An 18,989-nucleotide genomic window follows, 5' to 3' on the forward strand; every position below is an offset into this window, starting at 1 on the left:
GCCTTAATAGAACTTTTAGATTGTCTCCCTCTTTGGCCTCAGGTGAGATTGTCTGGCTTGTCCATACCCACTATCTAGCCCATAAAATAATAAGGCTTGTTAGTGAAATGTTTTGAAAGCATAGCTGGATACCTACTGGCGTGGACCTTTCATACCTCCCAGCTATTGATGTCTGGACAGAGCTTCTTAATTGGCTTCGGATGGCTGTTTTGATTGACATTTGGTACTGTCACTGCAAGCAAGGGTTCATTATTGCTTACCTCCCTGGTTCTCTTACTGCCAGGTGGCCCAGGAAGGCAAGTCTGAGAGTTACTGTAGAGCTCATATTGAACAACTTTTCACAATTCATATTGAACAACTTTCACAAATCATTTTAGTTCTACATCCTCCCAGAAGGATGGTTTCCCCCACCCCCACAAAATTTGTTCCAAAGTATATTGCTGCCATTAGTTCTTCGTGAAAATTTGCTAGAATTATATAGACACGTCTCATACTGAATTGTGCTCAATATATTCAGTTCTGCAGAGAAATTTTTGCATGTTATTTTCATAATATATGCACTGTAATGCACACTTTAGTATATACAATTTTGTACAAATTGCTTCACTGGAAATTCAGGGAAGTGCACATTTCAAATCATGGCTGGACTACAGTTTGTCTGTTATTTCAGTAAATGTGAATTAGGTAGGTTCACCTTTAAATGTTAATTGGATTGAATTTCTCCCCCATACTTATAGAATATAGCCTTCTGGCTAGAAAACTTTCTTGAGTATTTGAAGAGATACCCATCACATCTTGGAGAAGCCCTTTGGACCTGCTAACTATTGAAAGAACTTCTGTTTGTGCTCCATTCTGTATTTTCATGAACAACAAATATTACAAATGACAACATAAGTCCCCAGTGTCCCTTCTTTCAAAGGGGAGAATTCAACAATAGAGTGGTACCTCAGGTTAAGAACTTAACTCGTTCTGGAGGTCCGTTCTTAACCTGAAACTGTTCTTAACCTGAAGCACCACTTTAGCTAATGGGGCCTCCTGCTGTTGCTGCGCCGCCGGAGCACAATTTCTGTTCTCATCCTGAAACAAAGTTCTTAACCCGAGATACTATTTCTGGGTTAGCGGAGTCTGTAACCTGAAGCGTATGTAACCCAAGGTACCACTGTACAGTATTAGTATATGCACTTTTGAGTGAGGGTGTGGTCAGATTTTTTAGTTACAGAAATTCAACCTGGTAACAGTGAGAGCAAGTCTCAGGGCTCATGATCTTCCATGTCTCTCAGACCACAAGAAGAACATAAGGTTCAATCATGCTGTATTCTTTGGGTCTCCACAATATTGTCCTACTGCAGTCCTGAGGAAAATCCCTCCTCTGTTTGCTTTAGGGCAGTGATTGCCAAACTTGGCTCTCCAAATGTTTTGGGACTACCATTCCCATCATCCCTGACCACTGGTCCTGTTAGCTAGGGCTGATGGGAGTTGTAATCCCAAAACAACTGGAGGGCCATCACTGCTTTAGGGGAAAGCCCCCCACTGGTACTAATGGGAATTTCCTTCCAAAGCCAACAGCAACTTCAGAAGATAACATTTCCTCAGGTCCTCAGCACAAGAGAAAATTTAACCCCCCAATCTTCTGCTATCCAGCTAAATACAAGCCCTCTCCAACTTCTGCCTGCTGCTATTAACATGTGGAAACAGCTCTAAGGGTTAAATGTAAAGATGCATTTATTGTCGTATCTGGTTGGGTGCTCAGCTAAAATCAAATATGCTAAATCAAATACACCAAATGCCCTGCTCTGATTATAATGTTGTCTTGAATCTGAAGTCTAGGAACAAAGATTATACCTGTATCTTGTGATGGGCTGACACTGTAGCTGTCACTTTCTTTATCCACTGACCCTGCTGCCCTGGGTGTTGGTAGCCTCCAGTCTGTTGTTAAGGTGTGGGCTGATATTGTGGGATGAGGTCTGTTGAGAGTCCATTGGCTAGCATATCTGTTGCGAGCTGTGGGCCCAGCTTTTGCATTCCTCCTTGTTGTAGGATCTGCAGTGAAAACACAGAGGTAATGTTGGTGCTGAATACTTGATTAGTCAAGAAAAGAAGCCGAGCTACTGGCTGAATAGAATTACTGCTGAGTGATGGAGCCTCAGGGTGGAAATGAATATCAGTGGGCCTATCTGTAGGCATATACATTTATTATCAATTTCTATCAGCATCTATGATGTGTAAGTTTCAAAGATATTCTAAAGGTTTATTATTGCAAGTATGGCAAACCTTTGACCCTTCAGATTGTGCTGAACTACAAATCCCATCAGCCCCAGCAAGCATGGCTGGTGGTCAGGGGTGAAGGAAATTGTAGTTTAGCAATATGTGGAAGGTCAAAAGTTTCCTGCACCTGCATTATTGGTTCATTTTTCTTTGACAAAGCTTGATTTCCAGGCAAGTGATCATTTTTTGTATCATGTGGACTAAATTCTGTTTGAGGATTTTTAAAAAAGCATTATCTAGAAATCAATAATTAAAGAATTGTGTCCAATGTCTAATACCCATTTACTCTTTTATTTTATTTTATTTTTTTAAGAATGGGTGGGTATGGATTTTGTGGAAATAGTATTAGGACATTAAAGCAGAGGGAAAAGATTTTCCTTCTGAAGCATCTGAGAGGGTTTTCATAGAATCATAGAGTTGGTGTTACTAAGACTGGGATATAACAGTATTAAAAATATAAATTCAAGCTTATTAAATAGGTATTTGATTGGGCTGTTTTTATTATTATTAAAATAGAAAAGCCGCTCCTTTTACATTGCTTTGAAACTATTTTAAAAGGAGTGAGTTAAGGATAAGTAGTCATAGAAGGATTATTCATGATTCATCCCTTCTCATTGACAGATTGGCAGGTTTCTTACTTACAAAGCCATTTAAAAATGCAAACTGTCCATATGTTGTTCACTGTTTGAGATTAGGCTAATAACCAGCACACACACGCATAAAAAGGGGACAATCAGCAATAAAAATGGTGTCCCATCTTTTCTGTGGAGCAAAGACAATAGCTAGATGAACAGCTCAGCAAAACAAAACCAGCTCAATTTAATGGTATGCCACAGCTTTATATATTGATTATGCAATGCATTTTGTAAACTTCATATAATCAGTGCCAAAATGTTAGGAAACATTCCACGCATTAGCAAACTATACTGGATTCTTGTCAAAATGAAAAACTTCAGAATGATGTATCTGCTTACTCAGTATCTCTTCTGTGCAATGGGTTTTGTAAATCACACATAATCAAAGCCAGACTGTTGGGAAATATTCCAAACGTTGGAAAACTTATTGGATTTTTTCTAAATTTAAAAAGCTTTGACTATCATACTTGCTTGCAGATCAGTATTTTACATTGCAACCTCACAGTACAGTGGTGCCCCGCAAGACGAATGCCTCGCAAGACGGAAAACCACTAGATGAAAGGGTTTTCCGTTTTTGAGCTGCTTCGCAAGACGATTTTCCCTATGGGCTTGCTTTGCAAGATGAAAACGTCTTGCGAGTGTTCCGATTTTTTTCCGCCCCCCTTTTTCTAAGCCGCTAATAGCCTTTTAGCCGCTAATCCGCTAAACCTTTAATAGCCGCTAATAGCGCTAATCTGCTAAGACGCTAATAGGGTTGCTTCGCAAGACGAAAAAAACGCTAGACGAAGAGACTCGCGGAACGGATTAATTTCGTCTTGCGAGGCATCACTGTAAAAGAAAACTTACAAGAACCAGTGCAGAAGACAGCGGATCAATTTCTATTGGTAGGGAAAGGAAGCAGCAGCAACACATAACTCAGGTGTTATATTTTCTCTAGAATGCAAGGACCTCTGCAGATGGGCCCAAAATATACTCATTATTCAAAGCAATGAAAAAGTGCTAGCTCTGATCCAGCACCAGTGTGGCTGCATTCCACCCCACATTATGTACTGGGGTGGGGGGCAGGGTGTGGAGAAATAACCCTGCTGTCAAACATTATCTTCTTCCCCCCATATTTTAAGGTATATGCCAAGACATGGAAAAGAGGAGCACACAGCCTCCAAAGAAATGGAAGGGAGAAGCAGAAGCAGCTTGCCGGGTGGAGTGGAGCTTCCTGGCAGATGAGTCACTGTCACATACCAGGAAGGCGAGAGGAAGCAGAAAGGGCAGGGCAAAGTATAGCACCCCCCTTTCTGCTGCCTCGCCCTGTACCCTCCTGGTAAGCAACAGACTTTGCAGCATATTTGTTTATTTTTTAGATTAGAACCACAAAACAAAGTGTCCTTAATACTTACTTGTTCCTGGCCGGGCGTCAGAAACGTCTACCAGTGGCCCAGTGGCTTGTGAGACAGACTGGTAATGCACTGTGTGTGTAACAGTCAACGACTTCTGTTTCGATGTCTCCCCAAAATCAGCATCAGTTAACAAGACTGTAGATCGATCATCTGCGAGAAAGGCAATGGCAGAGCAGAATATCTTAATGGTGTCCCACTTTTAGCTGATTTTCTAAGAATGAATGAATGAATATCACTTCTATAGTCTTCACTACATCTTAGAACCTAATAACCTGGCAAATGAATTTTGTCTCGCCTTGCTTTTGCCCAGAGCTAATTAACAAGGGAAGAGATATTTTTTTCAGGTGAGAAACTTCTTTTTCACCATAGTAAGGACTAACATGGAAAGAACTGTTTACTTCCAGTATGACTCCTCCACCCCCAGATATATGAATAATGGCAAAAAGGCAAGATGTAAAAGTGATGCTGCTGTGATTATAGAAATCACAGAAAAGTGCACTACTTCTGCATGCCATATGCTTCTTCATGCACTGGCAGCTCCACAGTACATAATGGTATGCGCATGGAAGAGAAATTATTGCCCAAAATGGCTCTGTAAACTTTCCCTTTTCCCACACAGTCCTGCAGTACCCTATTTTAATAGTATCAATATCAACTTACTCTCTCCCCCTCAAGTACAGTGGTGCCCCGCAATACGAATGCCTCGCAAGACGGAAAACTCGCTAGACGAAAGAGTTTTCCGTTTTGGAGGTGCTTCGCAAAACGAATTTCCTATGGGCTTGCTTCGCAAGACGACAATGTCTTGCGAGTTCCTGCTGGTTTTTTTCCTCCCCCCCTTTTCTAAGCTGCTAAGCCGCTTATCAGCTGATCCGATCAGCAGATAAGCCGCTAAAAGCCGCTAATAGCGCTAATCCGTCAATGGGCTCGCTTCGCAAGACGGAAAAACCGCTAGACGAAGAGAATCACAGAACGGATTCTTTTTGTCTTGCGAGGCACCACTGTATATTATCTCTTTATGAGAGAACACATCAACAAATACCATTTCCTTCTGACTTGAGTTGATAGCTTTCCTTTTCCTTTTAAGCTATAATTAGATACGGGGTGTTATGAGTTAAGAAAAATAAGCAGTTTAAGTAGGCAGCAGAAAACATAAAAAGATGACAATGGGTCTGTTCCAACCCTACAGGAGTTAATGGTGAACCACCCACTGCCACTGAAGCTTGTAAAAACAATTTATTTCTATGCATCGTACTATCAGGATTGACACATTTAACTTCCACCTACATTGCTGCAGTCACTACTGGATATTCTTAATAGCAGCAAGAACTACAGGGAATGCAAACACTGAAGTACCATATGACTTTTAGATATATTTCCAGACAGGCTGCCAACGGTGGGACAATCAAGTATTTCCTAAACATTTCCTCCCCCCACCCCCCCGGATAAGAAACCATTAACATGAAGAACCATGCATAATAATACTGAATATACTTTTTGCCCAAAAAAGGTCTTAAGTAGGATGAACACAATTCTCCACCCCTGGCAAAAAGAGCTGCCTCTTTTCAAGTTGGCAATAAAACCTCTGGGCAATGAGCCATGTGGAAGCTCACCAAAGGTCTGGATCACAGCTCACCACTTTGTGTTAGACACAGCCTGTTACAGAAGCAACGATCAGGTTGCATCTGCAGCAGCCACACATTTAAAACATGCCCCCACCAAAGTATCTTGGGAACTGTAGTTTGCTAAGGATGCTGGGAACTGTAGCTCTGGGAGAGAATAAAGGAGTATATGCAACCTGCATCTGCACTACAAACTCTGCTGCCCATGGACTGCAACACAAGGGTAAATCCCCCCCCCCATGTGATAAAGCTTGGCAGCAGAGAAACAGCAGAGAAGCAAAATTGCAAAAATATACAAAGTTGAAACCAAATGCAGGATTAGCCATTTTTAAAGCAAGCACTGCCATCACTGCACTTTTTCAAGAGTTGGATCATTAGGAGTTCTGTGTTCCCACTGGATGCCCCGGCTTAGCAATTCTGAAAATCTGGTTTCACAAGGTGAGCCACCAGTGTTCAACTTTAGAAATCCTAAACCAAGGAATGATTTGTGTAGGGATTTTCTGACAGCAAGGTCAAGTGCATAAAATGTATTAAGGGATGAGTCTATACTTACCCAGAGGCCTGCCGAAGGCCACAGGAAGAGGTGCTTGACCAGCGCGCGCACACACACACAAACACACAGATGTCCACTAGTGGGTTAAGACTTATGTACCTAGAGGTGCCCCAGAATGCAGGTGGAAACAGTGGCAGCTGGTGCCCATTGGGAATAATAGGGCGGAAAGCATGGAGGCTGACAGAAGGTGGAGCCAGAACTGATGACAGGTGGAGTCAACTAATTCTAGTTTTTCCCTTTTCCTCCATCCTACAGAAATCTACACAAAGGCATCACTGATAGACGGAGAAGGAAGCTGACAGTCAGTGCCACCCCGCTACGCTGATTGTACTGTAAGTTAGAAGGCAATCAGGTGGGGACTGTTGTTGATGGGGCAGTGCCCCATTTGCCCTAATGGGCCAACTTCTATGGGATGGAAAGCTCTACTGGCACAGAAGCACAGAAGTATTCAAACTGTAGCGGGGGCGGGGGGGGGGGAGGACACACATGTAAATTGACCCAACCTTTTCCTTTCTATGGGCTGAATTCAATGATTTTCTAGGGGAAATCAGGTCTTATGCTGCACAATAGGGCTCTTTGTCCCCTCGCCTCCCCTCATTGTCCCCCAAATTGGCTCAGGGTGGACTTTGGGGGAAGCCCCAGAACAGGCTGTGGGCTGAGGAGAAGGGAGCTCATTCATGAGGCAAGCCGAAATGCTCCTACTGTCAGAATGAGCTGCTTGGTGCGATGTTGAATTCCTCCCTCCATGTGTATCAAAACCATCCCAGCCACCTTCTTTTCAATTTGCTTCTTGAACTACAGAGCTTGGTCTCACTGAAAACTTTTTCATTTCACATGCAGCACTGAGTCAGAACTTTTATCATCAAAACAAAAACAAAACTGTAAGAAAAAGTATTCGGAGGGGCTGTTTTCTATTCCTTAAACGTAGCTTTTTGTAATACCTTAAGAGAAACAACACAGAGCTAGTGAGATCCTCTTGTTGTACAAAGGCACCTCATGAGCTTATTGCTGGCTTACCAATGGTTTCCATTGTATCTCTCTCTTCAATCAGAAGCTGAGCTCTGGGAATATCTATGTGCATTCTGAGGGTCTGCTGTTGCTTATTAAGTGTATCCGATGTCCTTGTGTTTTTACTAGAAATCAGAACAACAACAAACCAAACAAAAAAAAGAGGGGGAACAGGCATTAAAGTCGAATGAAGAAATTATTTTATTAGTTTAAAAGCAAAATAAATACTTTAGTCTCCTATCGCTATCAGTGGGGTGTTCAAATAAATGCTTTTCATTAGTTCTCCCATGTGTACATACAATATATTAGTCTAATGCTGAAGCTTAGAAAAACAGGAGCAATGGGAGAAAACAAGCCTTTCCCCTTGAGATTCTTTTGAAAAATACAATCATAAGCTCTTATTTCTCCCTTCCTTCCATTTCTTAAAGACAAGCCTAAAAACCCCTTTGTTCAATCAGAGGAAAGGTGGGTTTTATGGCATTGTATTCTTATCATATATTGGCATTGACAAATACTAATCAACAGAGAAACTGGACATTTAAGAAGTGGTTATTTATTTACACTTTTATATGGATTGCAGTAATTGCTTCTGGTTCGCTATTTCCCTTCAACACACTTTGCTTTTTGTTCTGTTGACACTGCAATAATAAAATTTTAAGAAAGCAATCCAACCACTGTTCCTCTACTAATTCCCAGCATTGGGGGACAGAGATAAGAAACAATTAGTATATTATCACCAAAGCTATTATATTCTCATTTTAAAATGTGTGCACTAGAAAATTAGCCTTGGAATGAGTTATGAAGCTAAGAATTTTACACACACACCCCAATATATCAGAGGTGCAAAGTACCCTCAGTGAACAAAAAAAGATAGGGTACTGTTATTTTTTATTATTTGTTGAGAAAAAAGAACTGGAAAAAGTAGGCCACCCCAATAGTCTAGCTCTGCTGCTTATGCGCTGCTCTCACAGCCAGAACTCTGAGAATGACAACCCACATAATAAAGAAAAGCAACTGTGCTAATTTGCTTCAACATCCCAGTGCTGCTTGAAACTATTGTCTTTTTCTATTGATGTGAGTTCATCTATCAGTCTTGACTCTCCCCTGTGTGCTGCATGCCTTTTTCTCTTGGAAAAAAATAAATGAATAGAGCACCACATGACAGTTTATCTATTTGCCCATTCTTTGTCTTACTACAGGGGTAAGCAAACCCTTCTCAGCCCAAGAGCAGGATCAAGAACTGGCCCACCCTCCCATGGGCCATTTTCGATAGGCGGGAGAGACTGCCAATTTTTCAATCACCTGACAACAGGTGACAACTTCAAAGAGGTTTGCTGTCAGTATCCATTAGCTGACTGGTGCTGACAGACCTTTTGAAGTCCGTTTTCAGGTGCAGTCTAGATCCAAACCACTGCAAAGGAAAAAATGTTCATTTGCAGGCACAGTTTGAGTCCAAGCCATGTCTGCAAATGGACAACTTCAAAGGGTCTCACCATCAGCAACAGTCAGTTGATTGGCACCGATAGTGAGCTCCTTGGTAAATGGATTGTCAGAGCCAATCAGCTGATTGGTGCTGACAGCATGCATTCAAAGAGGTGCAGCTCTCAGTGAACCCTGCTTGCCAAGGAAGGATCAGGAGTGCTCTTTAAGCTCCTGCTTGTCCCTTTGCAGCTGTGTCTTTATCTGTCCCATATGCAAGGCTCCATATGATGTCAGGTATGGGCATGCTTTGGGGGGAAAGGCTTTACAGGAACCTTGTCTGGCCTAATTAGCCCAGAGGCTGCCCACTGATGTCTTATTAAAAACAACAACAAAGAGAAATATTTAAAAAGATTTGCAAACCTGTTAGATGGATTTCAGGGGAAGAGGGGTATATGTAAGATGTCACAGGCTTTAGGCAACCAGCACTGTTCCTAATATAGCTGGCTTCTAGTGCAAATATGCAGGACTATTCCTTCCTGTCCTACGTTGTGGAATGCCCTCTCATCTGAGATGCACTTTCACTGACCTTGATTTTTATTTGTTTTCTATGATTGAATTAGTGATGGTAACAATTATGTTGCTTTATTTATTGGATTAAACTGCATGAAATCCACCCTGGAATTGCTTGGAGAAGAGCAGACTATAAATACATAGATCAAACAAACAAAGAAACACCATACATGGTACTTTGAATCCATGCTCTTCAGCAGAAATAACTAACCACATATCTCCTCCAGCACCACACAGACTATAACTTGGAAATCTATGTTGAAAATTCCTTAGAATATTTAAATGAGATGCTTCCTTAACACATGCTATGCATTTTGGAAAGGTCCCAGTTCTGATCTCAGGTTGATACTCCTGTATCACAACCAAATTGACAAATTGTACACATTGTTCTTACCTCATAAGCATTTCAGCCAGACTCTTTGCATCTAGGGAAAAACGGGAAAACTATTAACACTGCATAAATAGCTCATTAGTACTGCATGTTTGTTCAATTAATCCATTTTTAAGCATTGCTGTCTATTTAAAATTATTTTTCATAGTGATGGGGGACTGGATGTGGAAGAAGAAACTGAAAATTAATCCAGTTAAAATGGTAATACTGTTGGTTGATCAAGAGTTTCATTATACAGCCTTGATTAGATGGGGTCGCACTTCCCCTGAAGTCAAAGGTTTTCAGTTTGGGTCTGCACCTTACTCTTTCATTTCTTCTGGATAAACCACGTGGTCACATGATTACCAGCTTCAGCTGGATGTCATGCCCTTTACTGGCAAAGACTGACTTGGCCATGCCCACTCAATGCTGTAGAACCTCTAGATTCTATTGTAATATGCTTTATGTGGAGCTGGCCTGGAAAACCATATGGAGCCTTCAAATAGTAAAAAAAAAGCATCAGTGTTTTTGTCTGGGCCAACCAGACAAAGTGTATTATTCTAGTTCTGTATGGTTTATGTTGGTTATCTATTAATTTCTAGACTCAATTGAAGGTACTGGTTCTTACCTTAAAGCAGGGGTGGGAAACCTGCAGTCCTCCAGTTGCTCTTGGACTCCAACTCCCATCTTCTCTAGCCAGCATGACCAATGGTTGTAGTCAAAGACATCAGGAGGACCACAAACCCCCCACCTCTGCCTAAAAGTCCTCAACAATTTGGGGGCTGAGTACTTTATGAACCACCTTCTCCCATGAGCTCTGACCAATTTCTTAGGTCCCTCTCCAAATGCCTTTCTCCTGACTGAAGCTTGGTGGATGAATACATAGATTGGGGTCTTTTCAGTTCTGGAGCTTATATTATTATGCTTAAGTATTATTGTTACTACTACCAACACCACTACTACTTGCCAAGGAATATTTTTAATAAAGAGAAACAGGAAATAATTTGGAACAAATAAATAATGAGTGCATATTAGAAAATATATAATGCAACTTATTCAGAATTTGCGATCAATTTTATAGCAACATAGTAGCATGCTTGTGACAAAAAAATCTGATATGAAAACAAACAATATATATCCTGAAAATGGCTACTGTCACACATCAGTTGCTGAATTTGCTTCATCTTTCTACTAATATATCATGTTTGTAAAAATTAGATACTTTCTGAAGCATGCAGCATGCAATTTATCTGAATCCCCCCATCCCCGTATTTGAAAACTTTCTGTTCCTTAACCATTTCCTCCTGGGATTACTTCCTGCTTTATGAATCCATATCAAACACTTCTGATATCCTTAACAAGTTAGCCAATGAGAGATGTCAGTGTCCCCCAAAAACAAAAACAAAAACCATTGTCCAAATTAATGTAACAGCAGCATAAAGGTGGTTGTTTCAACATCACTGCTTTTGTTGTCTTTGAAACTGAAGAATCAGGAATAACAACAGTTGGAGACAGAGTGGGAATTATGTACAACTGCATTATTGATAGGTAGTACCTCATTTTTATGACTAAAACAAACAAGAAAGATCTCCAATAGTAAAATATCTGATATTGCAAAGAAAACAAAATTCACCAATCTCTAAGCTTCAAAAAAAAGCTGCCCATTATTTTTCTCTTTGTAAACATAAAGGACATACTGCTGTGCACTCTAGGCTCTCTTTTGCCGATCATTGTGCTGAAACATGCAGATGTTTAGGGCAGAGTTGGCAGGGCACACAACTTAAAGGGCATGGGTGCACAGCACAGTCCCAGTCACACATTCAGAAAAGTGTGAGCGTGTCAACTGAAAAGGGATTTGGGGTTACAAAACAAGGAGAGTTCAATCTCCATTGAAACAAGTATGTACTGCAGTGCAGCAAATCAATGTGTTGATGCTTATTTTAACCAGGTAAACTGGGTGCTTCTTACATTACAGAAATGGTCTGAACGTTGCTCTGCATGACTACTCAAGTGGTGGCCAACCTGTGGCCATTCAGAAGTTGTTGGACTCCATTTCTCACCAGCCCCAGCTAGCATGGCCAAGAATCAGTGGTGTTGGGATCTGGAGTCCTAGAGCAACTGGAGGACCACAGGCTAGCCCTCCCTCGCTACCCTGACAAACCTGGGGGCTCACACCATATGGCAAATATTCACATTGTACGCTTCACTGAAATGCAATCTTCTTCTCAATAAGGTTACCATAGTGCAGTTAGATGAAGCTGCATAGAAGCAGCAGTAATACTGCTGCTGTAACATACAAAATGGACACTACTTGTTACAAGCTCCTGACATCTCCTTAATCTATATATGCAATCTCAGCTAGGCATTCTCGGTGAGGTGACGAAAACACATGTAAGCGAGGAATGGGTGTCCGTTCTTACCTCTGAGTCTCTTCAGTCTCTGTTCCCTCCTCCTCCTTCTCACAACCAGCAGAAGCACAAAAAGCAGCAAGACCCCAACCAAGATACAGGAAATGGTGACCAGCATCTTTAGCCCTTCATTGGTTGCCAGACCTTCCTCACTTTGGACAACTGACTTAATGAGTGGAGGGATTGTACCTGGAAACAGTGTCATGACATTAGATGCCTATCAATGAAGAGAAAAGGTTGGTTTTTAAGTGACTACGGTGTACAGAAGCTCACCTGTAAGAGGTTTGATTAATTAGGAAAGCTTCACCACACTAACTTTTTATGGGCTATTTTAAGGCACACCTGTCAACTCTACCACTTCTAGTGAAGAGGCAAACTAGGAAATGTTAATTGCCTTGAAATAATGTTGCTCTTCTTTATAAGTTCTCTTCCAACAGATGTAAAGTGAAAAATGTTCACCCTTCAATCAAACCAATTAAATTTCATGCCAGAGGACAATTCTTGGCTTGTAATGCTCAGCTCTTCTATCGGATGAGAGCATGGCAAGCTCCTAAGATTTATATTCCTGGGCCAGGAAATGTGAGTTTCAGTGATATTGCTAAGTCCCACCCTTCCCTGGAGTTACCAAGGTGAGAATAAAAAGGGATGAAAAATGGCAATTGAGAAGTTGCCCAAGAACCTCTCTGCTATGAAGGCTTCTGGATATACTTAGAATCTGCATTACCAATGAAAACTCTGGGAACTGTAGTTTGGGGTTTTTTTGTATTAGTTCCTCCCGGTTCACTGAACAAGGGGAGTACAGTTCCCAGAGTTCCCACTGGGAATGCAGATTCTGACAAAGCATGGCTTTTCAAGCACTTCCAGCCACCATTTCCATCCCATCCCCAATGACAATTTCGAAGTGCAGGAAAGGAGTAGAGAGCTGACACCAGGCCACTATCAGCTGAGCCAAACATCAAAAGGTGATTGTAATGTTGGACTGTCTGAAACGGCTTGACAAATTGCCAGTTCTGAAGGCCCCCTGCTTTCTCAAAATTCATTGCCACCACTAGTTAAGAGAACGAAGCCTACCAGCTTGTGTCAAAACACCTTGCAAAATGGCTCCTCTGCTAGTTAATAACAAAAGAGCCTTGGAAAACCTGAACCTCTTTGCACACCATCTTATTCTTTTCAAGGTAGATAATCTAAATTTGAACTGTCCCCTGTTTCAAATTTAGTCTTGCAAGCAGATCCTTCAACACATTTGAACTAAACAAGCGTTGTCAAGATCAGAAAGTGTAAACTGAATGTAATAATATGGTTTATTCCTATCTTACTATATAAAGTCTGTAGTAGCTTCCCTATAAAGTAACCAAAGCAATATATAATGGAGTGTTTAGAACATTACAAGGGCTCCAGTTATCAGGTTATTCCTGCTCCTGGGTTCCTAGGAGGACAGCAAGAACTGGATCATTTCAGGGGACACAAGCACATCCCCACTCCTCCAAAATGGCTAATGATATCAGTGACACAATTCCAGAGTACATAGTTTGAAAACTGTGCTCTTTAAAAAAGAATGTCAGCCCTAAAACTCTGGTGACTGAGAACTGAATATCATACTAAGAGATCTCAGTTATTTGCTGGGCATATAACATGCACAACCTGTTTCCCTAGATCTGGGATGATATTTCTCTCTCTCCCTCTCACTCACACACACAATAAACAAAAAATTAGACATCTAAGAATTTTCATGGGGGTGGGGGAGCTCCCCCTGAACTATTTGCAAGAAGAGATGTAACATTAAAGTGTTCACTCTCTCATACAACTCAACACACCTTCCTTTTCCTTATGAGTGAAATTACAGGCAAACATTTCACTATATTGTGGAATAAATTGTGATAAAGTTGACAGGGGCCACACAGCATTGCTTTGGGGACCAAAGTTAGTACCAGCTTCTCCAAGCCCTGCCTTGAGTTTAAATTCCCCAGGGAGGCTTCCTTGGCGCCTTTGTTACATATCTTTAGGCAACAGGCAAATGCATTCCTCCTCTCTAAGGCCTTTGACTAATTAAATAATCGATGGCATTTTAAACTGGGGTGGTGGATGTTATTGTTTTCATTAGTTACTATAGTATGTATTTTTGTGTTTATATAGTAAATGGCTCTGTGATCCTCAGATGAAGGGTGTATTAAAAATAAAACATCCTAGTACAATACAAATAATTTTTCTTACATCTTAGAGGAAAGCACTTTGACTTGGATTTTGCGGTATCAAAAGAAGTGCTGGCTCCAGTTCCTGACTGACAATCCTTGGTGCCAGAACAAATATTTATGGCGGTTTAAGGGTGAGGAGGAACCCCAGTCAGGGCATTTGTTAATGTGAATTGCTCAGATTTGTTTTGCTGGCACAGTGGGAGACATGGATTGAATGGGAAGCCTTCTCCTTCTACACTGGAACATTGTGCCAAATCAAGCTGTAATTTCATTGGAAAGCACAGCTATCAGAGAAGCCTGCCATAAATTTGTACAGCTCCTTGTGATCCCCCTCCCCTCCATGTGACAAGAGGCAGATGGAATTTCAGACTGTAAACACCTTTACTGTTTTATCCTCTAGCTGCTACAGATGCCATATTGCAGCACACAAAATTAAATGGCTCTTAGATTATGTGAAATTAAATTATTTATGATCATTCTTCATTAGGCAGCAATTAAATGAATGCACTTACTCCCATCATAGTTGAGTGTTGCAAATTTGGCCTGCTTCTCTGCACAGCCGGCACTGTTACAGACCCTCATCTGTAGCTCATACCAGGTTGCCTCCTGAAGATCGTACACGATGTATGATTTGGTAAGAGAGGTTCTCTGGGCTGTTGTCCACACTGTGGTGCCAAAGGGCCTGTATTCCAGAGTAAAGGAAGTGATCGGACATCCACCATCATTCCAGCCAATAAGGTTCAACCTTACTCGAGTGGTGTTAATACTGGCAAAGAGTTCTTGCTCCTTTGAAAACTGTGGCTCTGCAAGAAAATGCACATGCAAATAGAAAGAGTTATAATAAATGGATAGCAAAACAGAGAGATTTTGGGAGACGCACATTTAACTTGCAAGATGCAAACATTAATTTCTTTTTTCATCCTTATATAGCAATTAAAAAGTCAGCTATCTGTACTTCTTCCTTTTCTGTCAATATTTCTCCTTTTACAGGTCACCACAGATTTTATGGTGCAGAGATGTGCTGGGATGGGAGGTCGTTGATAACATCCAAGAGGCACTGTTTGCCTTGTGTCTTCCAGCATTGGCTTCAGTGTGCAACCCCAGAGATGTGCCTCAGAATCCCTTGAAATATTGCAGAAGTTGCTGGAGTGCAAAATTCTACAACTGTTCAGTGCAAGCAAATGCTTCACTTAAAAAATTAAAAAAATGGTAATGTCTCTGCTTACGCAATGGATCTTTGGCTGCAATGCTAATCCACTGTGGGTTGTAATCCAACACTTGAATAATAATGTAAGTGATAATTGGGTCTATGATAATAAATAATGGCTGTTGTATATTCGTTTCAATCTGTATGTGGGCTTTTAGCAAGGCTATATATTCTGGTCTAACAGGACCATTCTGATTCTTGCATCAGAAGCTACAAAGTTGCTCGTGTGGTTGATCTGTGTCTTTGAAAACACGGAAGTGTTTCGTGTGCCTTGCTTAGGTAAACAAAGGAATCCTGTTAGACCAGAGGAGATAACTACAGTTATCTGTAGCCAAGAGCTTTTGCTTATTCTGTTTCTGTTTCTTAAAGATTGACCTTATCGTGACTCTAATCATGAATTCACTAAGACATCCAGGTTTGCCAAAGTCAGCAGAAAGAAGCCACACAGAGGTATGTGCTGCCATTTCTAAGCAGGAGTAGCTGAGGTGTATGGACAAGGCATAGTTTATGTGGCACACATACATCAAGTTTGCAGCAGACTATAGCAAGTTGTTCAAGCCAATGACTGATACCTGCACTCTTGATTTCCTCCCCACAATGAAGTCATCTTTTCACTGGATTTATGCATGAAAAGAGGGCTGAGGTGGAAGCTCAGAATTGGCCCCAATTCAACTGCTGCTCACCCAAACCCTCTGCTGTCTGAAAGCATCTACCAATCACTTGTTGAGCTACAGGTGACATGCTGGCTCAGACATTTACTCTAAATCTAGCATGCACTGCGGTTTCTCCAGGATGAAGCAATCAGTTTCAGAGTTTACATCTCTGATGGCTCCAAGAGTGCTGCTTTTGAAAGGGAACCAGGAGGATGCAGTTAAGCAAGGATTCCAGTTAGGATCTTCAGCATTCTGCCTGAATTTCTATCTATATAATTTGACCTTAACATTTTAGTTCTGGCCAGCAACAACAAAAAATCAAAAGTTTTGAACAGAACCTAGGGGCCACTGTAGGATTGCTGATATTCAAGTTGTTGGTTTTGTTTCCAAAACTTAGCTTCTTTCTCCACTTCTTCCATACTCAGCATACTTTTCATATTCACAGTAAGAATTAAGAAAGCATGTAGAATATTATACAAAAGTGAAGAAGTTGCATAAAGAGCACTGATTCAAAAATGTTTGGTAACTTTGAGAGCCCTGGAAACTGCCTTCATTTTCATTTTTTTCTAATAGGAACTTTGGGAGCGGGACCCCCCAACATGGCAAAATATCCAACAGATAAAAGGATGTCAAGACTGAACAAGCAAACTGAAAGTGTCAGACCACAAGACACTACAAAGCCAATTCCCTTGCAGTACTACATAATGTATGACACGGATAAGTGGCTATTGACCTATTTTAGAATCTAAATCATGCAACTATCACTTGTTTTAGAATAAAGACATGCTATGATTTCAAGTACCTTTCCCAAGTGTTTTGGCTTCTATGATTTCACTGATGCGTCCTGGTCCCACTCCATTCTGAGCAGTCAGTGTGAACTTGTACCACGTTCCACACTTCAATGTCTCCAAGCGGTAGGAACGTTCACTGGGGCTAATAGGGAAACTGCCCCACTGCTCGCTGTTGTCCTCTGAGTACTGCAGTATATAACCTGCCAAAGATGCAAAGATATCAGAATTAGAGTAGATGGTCAAAAGGTGTGAGGAAATAAATGAATCACACGAAGTTTATACATTAGAGTATTAGGGGTCTCCAAATCTATTCTTGACTTGCCCACATGGTAATGTTTCTGGACTGAGACAATCTCCTTTGCAGCCAGAGACCAAGAATGCTCCTGAACTCTGGAGCAAAGGATGGTTATCTTTCTAAAGACCTGGAAAGTACAGTGAGGAGAAGATGATAATTTTATTCTAGGTTGGATACATTGATGCTTGTTTTGTCTGGATCAGATCCAGACTATGCTAGTCATACTTCAGTCCCACTGAAATAAATGGGACTGAGGTTAGTCATTACTAACTGGTATTGTGTGTTTCAGTGGGACAAACAGCCTGATTTCCCCAGGCTGAAGGTACACAGGGGCCCACATGGTGAGCATTGTGACAGTGGTGTCCCCATAGGAAGTAGGCATGCCAGTAATTTGGGCATGTGGCCTACTGCACATAACTCAATGTGCAGGGTGCCACACATCCAAAATAACTGCATCACAGATTTTCCAAGTGATTGTATTGCTCAGAGACATTGCAGGGGCGGATGAATTAACTCTGTATTAAACTACTGGGAATAGAACATAGTACATTTTTACAGAGACTACTAGGTCGCCCCCAGGGACCCCTGTTTCTGTCCTTTGGGCAAAAGCAGGTTGCTCTCCGCTGAAAAGGATACAGGTAATGCTATTGCAATTTCATAAATGTATGCATCTCTTATCAGAAGAACAGCTGCTAAATTTAGTATATAATTTTAAGCAAAAGGGGAAGTCATACTGACATGCAAAGTCCATTACAGAGATATAGTATGCTAGAATCATTTTAGGCCCACTTAGATAAAAAAAAGAACTAATGGGCAGGTTATATGAAGACTGAGCTGGAGGAGACTTGAGGTTGTTACAACAATCAAAAGTTTCCCAATGGTAGCATTTCCTTCCCCCCAAACAACCATCAAATATCTAACTATCTAGAGGAACTAATAGTATTTCCTCTATGGAGGACATTTTTAAATAACTATATAATAATAATAATTTATTATTTATACCCCACCCATCTGGCTGGGTTTCCCCAGCCGCTCTAGGCGGCTTCCAGCAGAATATTAAAATACAATGATTCATCAAATATTAAAAGCTTCCCTAAACAGGGCTGCCTTCAGATGTCTTCTAAAAGTCCGATAGTTGTTTATTTCTATGACATCTGATGGTAGGGCATTCCACAGGGCAGGCGCCACTACTGAGAAGACCCTCTGCCTGGTTCCCTGTAATTTCGCTTCTCGCAATGAGGGAACCACCAGAAGGGCCTTGGCACTGGATCTATGCCGGCAGATTCTGTCCTCTGCCATGTTGGAAGGCAGATACAGACAGATAACATAACTTCCCAACAGATCTGCACCTGTAATTTAAAACAGGTGGAGAATATAATTCACTATGTAATGAAATTTCCCAAAGGACTGCTGAGAAAAATTCGTTTAACAACCTACTCTGACCAAGACATTATCTGTTTTCTCTTAGAAGATGCTTAGCCATATATAACACCACAAGAATTAGTGCAGAATGGCAGGTTTTGTCTGAGAATTGTAAGCATCTGTTCAGTTCAATTTTAGTTTAAACTAGGCTTTACTTGATTGTGCCATAAGTTTTAAATAATCCT

General features: G+C 41.1%; 1 protein-coding gene across 1 annotated transcript in view; it reads right to left on the minus strand.

Moving 5' to 3' along the window:
• The window catches only part of DSCAM (DS cell adhesion molecule), a 337,767-nt gene that overhangs the window by 29,068 nt on the left and 289,710 nt on the right, over positions 1 to 18,989 (minus strand). The window contains exons 25-31 of the mRNA XM_082221311.1: positions 17,099 to 17,287; positions 14,949 to 15,239; positions 12,257 to 12,433; positions 9,861 to 9,891; positions 7,484 to 7,599; positions 4,295 to 4,444; positions 1,843 to 2,040 (exon numbers count right to left, since the gene is read on the minus strand). Coding sequence (XP_082077437.1) covers positions 1,843 to 2,040; positions 4,295 to 4,444; positions 7,484 to 7,599; positions 9,861 to 9,891; positions 12,257 to 12,433; positions 14,949 to 15,239; positions 17,099 to 17,287 — 1,152 coding nt within the window. The remainder of the gene's footprint in view (positions 1 to 1,842; positions 2,041 to 4,294; positions 4,445 to 7,483; positions 7,600 to 9,860; positions 9,892 to 12,256; positions 12,434 to 14,948; positions 15,240 to 17,098; positions 17,288 to 18,989) is intronic.

This window comes from Podarcis vaucheri (genome assembly GCF_965113315.1).
Source record: "Podarcis vaucheri genome assembly, chromosome: 4".
Classification (NCBI taxonomy): domain Eukaryota; kingdom Metazoa; phylum Chordata; class Lepidosauria; order Squamata; family Lacertidae; genus Podarcis; species Podarcis vaucheri.